Consider the following 14,415-nt stretch of genomic DNA (forward strand, 5'->3'; position numbering starts at 1 on the left):
ATCCTTAGAAGAATTAACGTGGGTCAGACCAAGGGCCAACGGCCAAGGATGTTCTTCGTTTCCATGGATACAGAAGAGTTCACGGTTGAATTTTTATTCCGTTTTCCAGGAACGACTGGGGACCTCTGGACAAGAAAGTCGATACGAGGCGGTACCGTGCAGAACCAAAAAGCATTTTTGATTATGAACCTGGAAAGTCTTCTGTCCTTGCTCACGAGAAAACGGTACTGCGCCAAGCATGGCTGACCCTTGCCTTTTAATCTCAATTTTTCGATCTAACGCTTGTCTCTCTGTCTAACCAGATGCCAAATTTCAAACTCTCTTAATTGTACGTGTGTGTAGAGGGGAACAAAATCCTGATTGGCTTAAAAACCCTCGTCTTCAGCCACTGTGAAGAAAACAACCAATCACACACCTCCAACTGTTAAAGGAGCCATGCTGATTGGTCGGTTTTAGTCACTGGGGCGCGCATTCAGCCAATCACAAATTAAGCTACAAAAGCAAAATACTGTGGATGCTGGAAATCTGAGGTGAAGGCAGGAAATACTGAAAATAAAAACCCAGTAGATTAGGCACCTGTGGAGCGTCCTTTCAGGCCAATGACCTCTCTTATAGAAATTTTCGTTGGCTTAAAAGGCCACCAATGAATGGCTGACAGCAGTCACAAAACAACCAATCAAATGTCTGGAAATATTCTTGCCACCTTTAGTTCGGTGGCCATTTTGATCACTCAACTCTTGATTCGATGATTTAAAAATGACAATTATAACACCTATGTCAAATTCTGGGAAAAAAAAACCTCTCAAAACTTGCCCATAGACCCATCACAGAACATCTAAAGCTCCAACTGCCTGCACTGATCCATGTAGCCTAAAGTTTGCGTTTAAGCCCTTTGTGCAAGTTCAGATTGTTTAGTTGCCCCTGGGCCCAGATGGTTTTAGTGCCTCCAGATAGGCAGCAGTTCAATTGGCACACGACATTGCATGCTGAGGGTGATTCTCTCAATGAAGTGTCTGTTGGCAAAGAATCTCAATCACTGTCATCAACTGACAGGAAACTAGTGTGATGCCCACCATCTTCCTTGATTTCACACACAAAGAAAGCGACTGAAGGTTGCAGCAAACTGAGTGGGATGCATGAATTCACTGAGGCTGAACCTAATGTAGTGACCGAATCTGACTCGAGCCCCTTTACCATTGCGCCTTAATTACCAGGAAGGGATTGCAGGGCAGTTTTCTAGGCTGAAGCTCCCATCGTGAAACATCACCTGACTCTTGGATCACATGATTCCCCCCCCACCCAGGAGGATCTCACTCCAGCCTGCTCGACCATTGAGCAAAACTCCTCGGGCAGGATTATCCAGCCCCGCCCCCCCAGCTGGGATTGCCCGGTCCCTCCGAAAGTCAATGGGCTTTTGGCTGGGCTGCCAAATATCCCGAGGCAAGTCCCACCACAACGAGGCCGGAGAATCCCGGCCCTTATGGTGAGCGATCACTTAGTAAACTTACCCCTGTATTGATTACTGCCACAGCTTCTGAATATTGATTTTTTTTTTTTTCTTTTTTGCTTCCCTTGAGAAATAAGATGATTACTTGAAGCAGATTTTATTTTTTAAATTCGCTAGCCTTTATTGGCAGCCAAGTGAAAATTCAGTGTCCTCCAGTTACAGGGAATAGCTCAATGATAATGGTTTCAAATGGAAAAGTGAACCTGCTAACTGCATTTAATTGTAAGTTCTCAATTCACTTAATAATTGCACTATTCATTAAGCTAAGACAAACTCTTATTTTGAATGCATTTCATAACTCAAAAAGTGAAATCCAAATGATGTCAACATTTGCCTGATTTATTCCGTTATAAATTCTCCACTGCCTTGGCAAGCAGGGTCGTGAGCGATCAGAGTTTCTAAAGAGAGGAACCTGCTGCACAGGAAGATCTGGGAGCCAGTACTTTTAAAAATGAAGTCGCATCATTTTGAGACTTGGGCATTCAGAGGGGAGACAGTTTGACTCGTATCATCTTTCCCTGCTCACTGCTTGTGGATATTGGTGCTGGAAGTGAATTTTGAGGATTTTCTCGAATGCTTTTGTTCTCACCACAGTGACTGAATGAATGCTTAGCTTCTGTTTTGCATGCAACACATACAGAGGGAAGAATCTTGGTTTGATGTTTTCCTTATTGTCCTGGGTGAAAGCAGTGCTCAAATTCTAAAGGGCTTAGGGCGTGAAACTCTGTACCACGTGATGGCTAGTTTCACCCTCCTACTTTCCCTCACAAAGGCAGACCATAGACACTGTTTCTCTGTGGGCTACACTTCCACACACACTGACTCTCACTGGGACACACTTCCACAGACATTGACTCTCACTGGGGTACAGTTCCCCATACACTGGCACTCACTGGGGTACAGTTCTATCAACATTGACTCTCACTGGGGTACAGTTCCCCATACACCGGCACTCACTGGGGTACAGTTCTATCAACACTGACTCTCACTGGGGTACAGTTCCCCATACACCGGCACTCACTGGGGTACAGTTCTATCAACATTGACTCTCACTGGGGTACAGTTTTACCAACATTGAATCTCACTGTGGTACAGTCTTACAGACATTGACTCTCACTGCGGTACAGTTCCACACACACTGACTCTCACTGGGGTACAGTTCCACACACACTAACTACTCATTAGGGGACAGTTCCACACACACACTGACTCTCACTGGGGTACAGTTCCACCCACACACTGACTCTCACTGGGGTACAGTTCCACACGCACACTGACTCTCACTGGGGTACAGTTCCACACACACACTGACTCTCACTGGGGTACAGTTCCACACACACACTGACTCTCACTGGGGTACAGTTCCACACACACACTGACTCTCACTGGGGTACAGTTCCACACACACACACTGACTCTCACTGGGGTACAGTTCCACACACATACTGACTCTCACTGGGGTACAGTTCCAGACACACACTGACTCTCACTGGAATACAGGAGACTGCCATTTGTACTCAACGGAAGCAGAATCTATTTCTACTTTGTCTACAAGCCGAAAGGTGATGGGCCTTTAATTTTCTGTTCCTCCTCTTGCATGTTTCTGCATGCGTTTTTGTCACTCATTGGGTTCAGTCCCTTTTTGTGTTGAACCCTGAAACCTAAGTGCACGTTGGAGACGCAATGTTTATTTCACTGACCTTTTTGCACCAGAAGACGGAAGAAAGCAGCGAGCTAGACCCAGCACTGGCATTCATACAGAATAACACCCTGAGCTACAAAAATGGACAGCTACAGAGCGAAAATCATTCAAATCATCATGAAGGAACAGGAAGAGATGTAAGTGGAGTTTGCATTGGCGTGATCTTTGGGTACAGATGAAGCTTTTTGCATTCCATTAAACGGCTTCATCACTCTCCAACAACCCATGTTATTAGTTTGCTTCAGTCCCCATTGTCCTGTAAGTCTTGTCCTGGGTATATAATTGTTCCAATGTTGGTTTTCATTTGGTAAGTAAGGCAATTTAATGTGGCCCTGGTTAAGTTTGGAGCAGATTGTATTGAACTGATTTGTTCTCTTCGAGGCGATGATCTGAAATCGCTGCTTCTCGGTTACCGTCTTGCCCCATTCATGCTGTGTTGCAATAAGCTGGGGACATTTTAAGAGGAATTTTGCGAGACAGCATAGCTAGGATGCATTGTGGGCTAGGGAATCCAGGTGCTGCCTTTGACCCACACTCAAGGCTACAGTGGAGCCTGTGACTTTGCCTTTTTGTGTTGAGTTCCCAGTCCTGTAATGGCACTAATAAAACCTTGCATTTCTAAAATGTCCTTTAACGCTATCAGACACCCCAGGGTGTTGGACAGAGAGGAGTGGAGCAGTTTTTGGCAATGACCAGATGCACATTTGAAAAGACGAGGCTTGTCAACAGGGAGGGAAGATCGGGAGAAGGGTTTCGAGGAGGAGGAGATGAGGTTGCTGAAGTCTCTCGGGCTTATGCCACTGAAAGTGAACCGGCAAGGGGGACCGTGGATGGACGAGGAGGGCAGAGTCAGACCACTTTACCATGTGGACTGGGCTACAGGCGAGATTGCTCTTGTTATTAAAGCCCAACGTGGCCTCACCCCACCAGCCTGGGGGAGAGGAGTAAACAAATAAGCCAGGGGAAGGGGAAGCTGTGGAGGCTGAGGACAGACTGGCAGGCGAGCGAGACTGAGACTGAGAGAAAATGCAGGCGATGGAGTTTTGGACGAGTTTAAGCTTGTGAATGGTAGACCTAGAATGGCAAGGGTGGTCTGAGAGTCTGAAGTGGGTCAGTGTTCCTTCAGTGGTGGGAGAGAGGTAGTGGGTATTTTAATTGGACCCGGAAAGGTGATACTGGATTAACTCAGCGTTTCTGGGATAAAACACAACAACACAAGCACCCCCCGCAACCTGAGGAGGATATCATTAATAGAACATTCTTGCAGATAGTCCAATTAAACTGAAAGATGCAGAAGTAAATCGAAGTCACTGTTTCACTCTCATGGTCAACATTGTGGTTAAGGTCCTGAGGTTGGGCGAGAATGGTTAGGGATTTGGGATTGGGAAGCAGAGTCACTAGGAGATACTTGGACCTCAGATTTACTAAAATATCTTTTGCCATCAGAGAATTCCTTCCAAGCCGCGTTAAATTCTTCTTATAATCTGGAACATGCTGCCTTGTGAGTGTTGTGGGAGCGGAGAAGCCCGATGATTTTAAAAGGAAATTGGATGGGCATTTGAGGGAAATAATCTTGCGAGGATGCCGGAATTGAGCTGGGGAATGGGGCTGACGGGGTTGCTCTGCAGAGAGCTGGCATGAGCTTAATGGGCAGAGTGGAATCCTCCTGTGCTGTTATGACTCTTATTATGCCCTGTGAAAAATGAAAGCTGCTCCTGTCTGTGAGAACTACACCAAAGGGCAATTCCTTAAGCCTCAGGCCCATGGCCAGACTGACTCACCTTGCAGCTGTAACTGAGTAGCAATTATATAGCTCTTTTTAAAATTATAATCTTTCTGGATGGGCAGGCAAGTTGCCAAAGCCTTTGGAATTCCACTCATCAGGACAAATTCGGGATTGCCAAATTTCAAATGATCGCAATAATTTATGCTCCACTTTGGTATCAATTTTTGTGTGTGTTTGAAATTTGGCAGTCTAGTCCTGTCGAGTGCTCGATGAAAAGCTTCAAAACGTGCCCCACGTTCCAGCAATATTGAAGTTCTGTGTTCCCGAGCGACTGTAAATTATTGCTTTTCTGTTGACACTGAGATGCCAAGAGTGGAATTAATCTTCGTTGATATTGCGAAACCTGCGATAGGCACCCCAGCTGATTTATTCTCTGCGTTGAGACTGCCAATTCACTGGCGCCTGCCCCATCTACCACTCAAGATGAATTTCGTAGTCTCAGTGTCAGCACCAAGTGGTCGCAGGTCTGGCATGTTGCTGCTAGACGCGGAGTAAAGCTGCTTACTCCTACCATGCACCAGCTCTGTCCCGGCTTCAGCATCCCAGAGCTGTCACTCCAAGGCCCACTGGAGCCATGTTGGTGAGTGGGTGACAAACAAGCAATGGTTTTATGTGGAACGATAACTGAACAGCTTCATTTTAAGTTAAATACTTACAATCACCAGGCAGAGAATTTCATCCGGAGCAGCTGCAATTTAAGGGTATTTTACTCCAAAGGTGACCGCTGGACATTCGTACGCTGATGATAAAGAAGGGCTGGCTCATCTGTGCCATGCGGAACCCTATCTGTCAATCTGATGCTATCCCAGAACTTTTCAAAATTCCACTCCTTGTAGATGTACAGCTGGAAGAGGAGCCGCTAACAGCACCGTCTGCAGAATAATTGGAAGGTGACTGTCTGAGAGAGAACCCAGCTGTCTGCAGTGAATCACCACAAACGCATTCCTGGGTGATGTGGTGGATTTGGGCCCTGCTGTAACCCAGCCAAACTGCACTGAGCGAACGCACTTTGCATTACAACAGAGTTCCTGCACCACTTATGCCTTGAGGTTAGAGCTAACAAAATTCTAAACAGGTTGAGTGATTTATCATGGTGTGTGTGACATCCCACAGCAAATCCCACAAAATTTCTACACAGGCCACATTTCTAAGCACGCCGAGCATAAACTCTCTCCCCAGAGGCAGTGAGTGGCCATTGGCTTGTAGATGGTGAACAACTGACGATTGGCTGAAAAGAAACACACACTGCCTTGTCATCCAGAAGGGACTCTGTGTCGAACGTTCTCCCAGGAGATAGTTCGCAACTAAAGAGTGAAGCGTGAACAGAAAACGGCAACATCAACTGAATGGACTGGATCGTTTTATGAGGGGAAGGAGCAGTGCGGGCTGACGATCAGTTCTGTGCTGGGACCAGTGTCCCTCGTCGAGTGAGTTTCCACACTGGGAACGAAGCAGTACAAAGATACTTTGTACTGCATGTGTGGGTGGGCCTGTCATAACCCGGTGAAGTGGTGGTGTTTGCAAGTGGAGCTGGTGTGTAATATGTAGCTAGATATCACGTTTGCGAGGGATGTTATATAGGGTTTGTCTCGGCATGCTGCTCGAGGCAGGGTTTTTTGCATTATTGTCTTTAAGAAAATAAAATGACGGGTGTCTGAGGCCAGTTAAGGAAAGCAGCTTGCGTTGTTGGGCTGAGGGCTGCCAGTCTCTGTTCCCTGCTGCTCTCTGCTGCAGCAGTGATCTGGTGGATGCTGTACCCTAATGAAAAGTGAAAAGGTCATCGCCAACAGTTTATAAGCTCCTGAGCAGCTGGTAATGAAAGTTCCTGTCGGATGTCAGAGAGTGCTTCAGCTCCGTTTTATAAGCACGTGATGTGACACAGACACATTATGGGGATTGTACCCTTTTAAATTGCCCCGGCTGACAGCTCCGTCCAGTCTTCCCACATTGATTCCTTCCTTTGCCCTCTGGAAGGTGGTGAATTGCGCTGGGCTGCGGTGTCACAGTCAAAGCTGTCCTGCCGATATCGTGCCCGGCGGCCATGTGACCTGGATCAGCAAGTAGCAGCAGAATAAGCCAGTTCAGGAGGATAGAACAGCTGAAACCAAACCTTTACAAACACTTAAACAGATACTTCCAACTGCAGGCAGTTGATAGCTGTGAGGAGCAGGATCCCTGTTTGACTTCATTTTCTCTTTCCCTCCTTTAACTTGTGGGTACAGAGCACCCAGCTGACTTGAGCACAACATTAGGATTGAACTATTAGAACTGTGTGGATCACTATAATACCATGTGGTCCCTCTGCAGTAAGCTACACAAACTCTGTACAGTCCTGGCAAGAATAGCCTCTCTTCTGTATTCACAGTATCTCTGATATCTAACCCTCTTTCAAAACATTTCTTATTCCAGAAAGTCTGCCTCTATTCATTCACTGCTTCTCCCTTTTGTGCATTAATCCTTGATCTCTCTCTCCATTTTACTGGATATATGGCATGGCCTTTGAACAGTGCACTTGACTCCACCGAACATCACTGATTGAACTTTAATGATTATATCAAAAACAGCAGCCTTTTTTTTTCATAAAGACAGTGTCTGTTAAAATGAGATTTTTTTTTACACTTTCAAAACAACTCGTTTAACGTCATTAATATGATGGATGTCAGTGAAACTGTTTCTATATCAAACCAGTGTCAGCATCAAACAGGACAGCTACAGCACAGGGTTAAATACAGAATAAAGCCACCTCTACACTGCCCCCATCAAACACTCCCAGGACAGGTACAGCATGGGGTTAGATACAGAGTAAAACTCACTCTACACTGTCCCCATCAAACACTCCCAGGACGGGTACAGCATGGGGTTAGATACAGAGTAAAACTCACTCTACACTGTCCCCATCAAACACTCCCAGGACAGGTACAGCACGGGGTTAGAGTAAAGTTCTGTCTACACTGGTCCATCAAAAACCGAGACAACTGGACTGGACTAAGACAATTCGGCCTTTTTTATAAAATAACAAAGAAACTCTAGATATCATTGACCAATTCTGATGTGTTTTTGGACTCGAGTGCCTGTGCCGGGTAGTTTGTCCATCCATATCCCAGCTCCTGCTGTCCATGGTATACATCATGCTGTTCTATAGACTTTACTCAACCTTCTCCTTTCTCCTCCACTCCCATACTGTTACCTCTTCAGAATCGGGACATTAGTCCGGAAGAAATAGATTTAAGGAATGAACCTTGGTATAAGTTCTTTTCGGAGCTGGAGTTCGGCAAGCCGGTAAGTCACCGATTAAGTTAAAAATTGGTTCGGTGTTCGTTCTTTGCTGCAATTGCTGAAATAATTTCACCAGAGTTGAAGAGCTTTCCCTTCGGAGCTTCAGAACCTGAATGAGTCATTTTATCTGTTTAAGATAAAAAGCAACGACAGCCCCATTATTATCCAGTCACTGGCTGTGTTCTGTGTCAGTCTCAGCCAGGATAGCAGGTGCTGACTAGAGTTGGCCTCAGTACCCCAGGGCTAGCGATGAAGTGGAGCGAGTCCATGTGTGGATATCAGGTGAGTGCAGGAACAGGACTCTCTGCTGATAGCCCGGTCTCTGCTACTATCTAGGCCCTCACTATGGAGGGATCACTTGGGTGAGATGTTTATTAGCTACTTGATGTCCTAAGATCCGAACCCCAGTGAGTTTCAGTCCCATCGGGAGAGGGAGAGAACCTGACAGGCCATTGGCATCATTTCCATATGAAATGGTGATTGGAAAATCAGCTCAGTGTAGTGTTGTTGAGCTCCCTGTCTCTCTAATTGCCTATGCAATCCCATTGCAGCTCTCTCTCCTCATCTCCAATTCCCTCTCCCAATCTTCTCTTCACTCCTCATCTCTCCCCCTCTTGCACCCTCTCACTCCTTCCTCCCCCTGTCTCACTCCTGCCGCAACCCCCTTTTGCGCCCTCACCATTGTCCTCCCCCTCTCTTGTCCCGCCCCGGTCATAACCTTGATTGTCACCCCAGGTGCCCTCTCCCTCCCCCTTGTGGCCAGTCCTTTCCCCTCATGATGCACCCCCACCCCCCCCCCACCAACCAGCACGCCCTCTTCCTCTCCCCCCCCCCACCCACCCACCCACACCCTCGACACGCTCCCTTTCACCCCCCCCACCCCCGCCGACGTGCACTCTTTCCCCTTTCACCCCACGCCCCTGCCACACTCTCTACCCCCACCCCACTTCATCACCCTCACTTCCCCATTCCCGTCCCCCTTCCCCCAGAGCGGACACCAGGAATTGGGATGCGGAATGAAAAGGGAGGACCAGGAACTTCCCTTCCTGCCCCATTGCCTTGGTTACAGTTCCCCACTCTGGAAAACCCAGGTGATATAAAGTGGTGGTGTCGGGGAATTTGCTGGACAAGTCTGCACTCCTTTACCTCTCTCTGCAAGAACTAGATCACCCCCTCTCTGCTATTTGAGTGGCTGCTGCATACTGTGACAGCATAGGGGTGATTCCTGAGGCTATCACTGATCGGAAGCCTCCTCATTCACTCCCCTAGCACCTTTGGCAGTGGTGTGAAGGGGCACCAACTGCACCAACACTGTGGTAAATCAGGAGCCGATGCCAGTTCCAGCCTCTGAGAGGAGGCAGGCACAGTTTCGCTCTGCTGGGCACCGAGGCCATGTGCAGTGTAGGGCTAGCCCGGGTTTAGAAAGTGCCCAGTGTGTTCCTCGGTCCTGCCGGACTCTGCAGCTGACCTGAAGCACCTCCCAATGACCAGTGCGGAAGTGGACAGAGGGAGCCTGCTGAAAAATGGCCTGTCGGCTGAGATGATGCCACCTCGTGACAGCTTGGGAGAGATGTGGAGGTTGAGTGTTCCAGGGGTGAGGCTCCCCACCACAGGCCCAGCTTCTTAACTTCAACCTGAAGGGCTTTGCTTTCTAAGCTTTGTTTGCCATCAGAACCATGGTCTTAATCGCCTGAGATTCAGCATTTTTCAGGCACTAACTCAACTCCTAAGCCCTGTTATGAAACACAAGAAGTGGGTGTGAGGGATGGGGGAAGGGTGTGGTTGCACGGCCAGGGCCTGTGGTGGCGTGGGATGGGGGGGCAGGGGTCATGCCCAAGGTCAGTGATGGGGAGGGCAGAGTTAAACACACGAGGCCTGTGGGCTGTCGGACTACAATCAGCACATTTGATGCCTTCAGAAGATGACAGCAAAGCACTTTGTGTGCATTTGAATAGTATCAAACCTGAGGTGACTGAAACACCTTATAAATAATGGTCTATTTCTGTTGTCCTGCATTACAATCCTGCATATCAGCCATTTATCAATGTGGTAGGTACCAGAAATCCAATTGGACCAATCAGCCTCGGCCATCTGTACCTTTGCCCTCGCATAGAGTCATTTCCTTTAGGCGAGATACTGATAAAACCAGCCTTGGGAGATGGTTACAAAGAAAGTGATTGTAAAATGACCTGGTCAACTGAAAGCTTTCCTCTGTGTGTTGTTAGCGAGTTCTCCTGTCTGCCCTTGCCAGTGTAGATAACTCTCTCTAATGTTTCTTCCTACCTGTTCTGAATCGACCCTGTATGAAGTAGGAACTAGGGGGTCAAAATCATAGCCATCTTAAATTCCTGCTTTGGGTTGCTAACCACAGGAGCCTTGCCCTGTGCTCTCGATGCATACAGCTGACCAACTGTAAGAATGCATTCTAAACATATGTTAAATCTCTCCAAGTAAGGAAGTGTAGCTTTCCTCCCTGCATTTTAAATCCAGATCGCCAGATATAGAGCTGAGCATTGCAGGGCCTGGACTTCTGGTCTCTAGGCCAGAAGGGGCTGGGAAAGGGGTGGGGGAAGCCCCTGGATCTCTGTCTAATGCCGCCTGCTGGACACTGACCCTGTGTGTGTGTGTGTGTGTCTGTACAAACGCTGGGTTGCTTGGGTATGGTGCCACCTGTGTTAGAATAGCTCACAGCTTCACAAGTAAAAATTGGAAATACACATTGAGAATCTAACTCTCTACTGTTAACTGATTCTGATGACAAATGCTCAGCTGAGACACCACAATGTCCATCGATTGTTGCTGCAGGCTGCCACTGTGATACCACCCAGCGTGTACCACTTTCTACCTCACTGACGGCTGCCATGGGTTACCATCCTCACCCAAGAGGCCAGTGTGAATGTCAGGAAACTATCCTACCATGCAGGTCACACAGCAGGAAGATGGTCTGCCCACACCCACCCACAGAAAACTGATTCCAGCAGGGGCTGTAGGCAGGCGGTCCAGGACACACACCCCAGCTGATGTTGCTTTTTGCTCCTTCCCTGGTGCATGTTAGCCACTGTTTTTAGCGGCCCTGTCTCCTGCCTTGACTGAGATAGCCGAACTCATCCCAGACCAGAAATCCAACCCATCCCCACTCGGTCGGCTTGGCTCTGCAGCTCCTCCTGTGCACGAGCAGTGAATTCAGACTTTGGTTCTAAAGTGAGGTTTTTTTTTGTGTGGCGATCTGTTTGAATTTTGACCTCCTGGTTCCCACGTTCCTTTGTGATGTTTTGTTCTGTTCATTTCTTCACTTCCTCCTTTGCTCTTCATCAGCCTCCAAAAAAGATTTGGGATTATACACCAGGAGAATGCTCTATCCTTTCTGTAGAGGATAGAAAGGTAACTCTTGTAGCTATTTCTCTGATGTGCTGTGTGACCGACCATCCCTTGTCTTAGTAGCATTAACCCAATCAGCTTCTGAAAGAGGACAGTTTAAGTCCCTGTTTTGTGGGGTGACTTTTTCAGTGTGGTTAATCTTGTCTTCTCTTTCAGAGGCTGGCTGACCTGCCTTTCCTGATTTCATTTCAGACTTCCGCCGTTTGTTTCCTTTCTAACATTTGCATTCAGCATTGTTCTCGCTGGTCCTCAGATCATTGCAGAATGATTAGATACTGATTGAACGCTTCAATATAAAATCACTGTGGCCTTGTGACTGTAATCACTGGTGCATGTTGCGTCCCTCTTGCATATAGATCATGAAGGCAGCCCTTAACAAATGGTGTTAACAGCAATCAAATATTCCTCTTCAGCCCTTCTCTGATATATATGCGAGATGGCCCATTGCTTCCAGTGCTTAGTCCTCTCTCTGCGTTGTTCCCCGAACGCAGAGCCTTTTACAAGGTCTGACTGACACCAACCGTCCCCAGAAGAAACAGCTCGCATTCTGAGCCTCTTGCTCCCACTTGATATGAGACTCAGACCAGTCCATCTCTGAGGTGGGACTATCGTTACTCAACCAAGGGTTGATACACAATTCAAATGGTGAAAATTGAGTTGGATCTCTAAATCTTGCTCCCTGGGATTTAGAAATGCGCACAGGACTGATCAGTTCCTGCTGTACAATCTCCTCAAGGACTGTACAAAAGTAGGCTTGGGATGGGCGTGTTCCATCACAACTACAGAGTATGTGCCATTCCGTGATGACTGCAGGAACTCCTGAACACCTTATTGTATGAGCTACATTTGTGGCTGAGAGCCTTTGTCTCTCCACAAGAATTAACCAACCAAGTGTTGACCAATCTCAGAAGTCACACTTGCCAGGAGTCAAATGGGCTTTGGTTGCAGGTTAGCCATGGGGAGCGTGGGGCTGGAGGAGGTGGTCAGGGTGAGTGGGGTGTGGCTGGCATGAGACCATGCCCTGGTGTGTCAGGCTGAAGGAGGTTGCAGAAGTCGGTGCTATGCAGCTGGAGGCTGTACCTTGGGGAGATTGGTGAGCCCGGCCGGAAGGAGCCCAGGGAGAGAGGCTTGAGTGAATATGATATCCGCAGAAGGATGGACTATATTAAAGGTTGAGAAGGAATAATGTAGTGTGGCCTGCATCATGTGTGTTGAATTGATTACCTTGGTTAGGATGGGAATGTTGTTGGGGTGGGGGGCAAGGGGGTGAAACCAAAGCCAGGATAAAAAGGTTCAGACAGGGTGCAGATTGCACATTCATGGACCTTGAGGAGAAAAGGGAGGTTGCACCTGAGGTGAGATCGGTGCAGCATTCTGAGACAGAGTCCCAATTCCTCCCTCATTGTTGATCTAGAACTAGAGGTCATAGTTTCAAAATAAGGGGTCTCCAGTTTAAGACACCGATGGGGAGGAATTTCTTCTCTGAGGGTCAGTAGTCTTTAGAGTTCTCTTCCATGGAGAGCAGTAGAGGCTGGGTCATTGAACATATTCAGAGCTGGAGGAGATTTTTTGACCTACAAAGGAGTCGAGGTTTATTTGGGGACAGACAGGAAAGTGAAGTTAAACCCAAAATCAGATCAGCCATGATCTCATTGAATGGCGGGATCAGGTTGGAAGGGCTGACTGGCCTCCTGCTTTTATTTCTTATGTTCTGATGGCCTTGTCCATTGAAAAGGAGGAAAATGATCACTAAACTGCTCATTGGATCCCTACTCCAGGTATTGAGCCAAACAGACTGAAGCTCTGTGTTGAGGTGGAGCACAATTGGCCTCAGCACCCTGGAGTTGAGAAGGAAGGAAAATGTTCCTGTTCCTGTTTGCAGTGCAGTGGTTTCCCACCCCCACCCTAGCCCACCCTTTCAGAAAGTGTGAATGTGGTCATCACAGAAAGATGGGATTGGGTCAATATCCTCTCTCTCTGCCACCAACACATAGTGGTAGCAGCAGTGTGTACCATCTACAAGATGCAGTGCAGCAACTCACCAAGGCTCCTTTGACAGCACCTTCCAAATCGCAAACTCCACAACTTGGAAGGGTAAGGGCGGCAAATGCGCGGGAACACCACAGCAAGTTCCGCTCCATTCCTCTCACCGCCCTGAGATGGAACTATATCACCGTTCCTTCACGCTCACTCAGCCAAAATCCTGAAACTACCTGACTAACAGCACTGTGGGCACACCTAGAGCACATGGACTGTGGTGTTTGAAGAAGGTAACTACCCTCCCTCCCCCTACCCTCCCCCAACCCCCACCCACACCACTTTCTTGCAAGTGTCGTTAAGGATGGACAGTAAATGTTAGTCTTGCCAGTGATGTTCACATCCCAAGAATCAATTAAAAGAACACTGTGCTGACCTTACAGTCAAACAGCTCGATGTTCACCATTTAGACTCCTACATGAAGAATAATGGCACTATGAGCAAGGTACAACTAAGCTATTACTGCCCAACACCAGAAACTGGGGAAGTAAAAAAAAAGAACAATTGTCTTCCAGAAAAATTCTCACCCACTCAGTAAAGTTGTACCTGGGCCCTGATGAAGTTTGGCAATTGATGCGTATTGAACATGGTTTGTTGGGTTGGAGGGGAGAAGACAAACTGAATAAAGTGATCAGCAAGCAGTAAATGGAGACCGAGCCTTTGAAAAATAAGTACAATTTGAGAAGAAAAATCTCAATTATTTCCATTAAATTAATGTTGGTCCTCACA

General features: G+C 47.4%; 1 protein-coding gene across 38 annotated transcripts in view; it reads left to right on the plus strand.

Annotated features, from left to right (window-relative positions):
- Positions 1–14,415, plus strand: part of LOC121270936 (sorbin and SH3 domain-containing protein 1-like) — a 221,347-nt gene that overhangs the window by 152,031 nt on the left and 54,901 nt on the right. For 30 of the 38 annotated variants that reach the window (XM_041176569.1, XM_041176575.1, XM_041176600.1 and 27 more), the window contains 4 exons: positions 110–224; positions 3,221–3,346; positions 8,191–8,274; positions 11,587–11,652. In XM_041176569.1, the coding sequence (XP_041032503.1) occupies positions 110–224; positions 3,221–3,346; positions 8,191–8,274; positions 11,587–11,652 (391 nt within the window). The remainder of the gene's footprint in view (positions 1–109; positions 225–3,220; positions 3,347–8,190; positions 8,275–11,586; positions 11,653–14,415) is intronic. The other 8 variants (XM_041176572.1, XM_041176588.1, XM_041176581.1 and 5 more) reach the window with 6 other exon arrangements.

This window comes from Carcharodon carcharias, chromosome 28 (assembly GCF_017639515.1).
Source record: "Carcharodon carcharias isolate sCarCar2 chromosome 28, sCarCar2.pri, whole genome shotgun sequence".
Lineage (NCBI taxonomy): Eukaryota > Metazoa > Chordata > Chondrichthyes > Lamniformes > Lamnidae > Carcharodon > Carcharodon carcharias.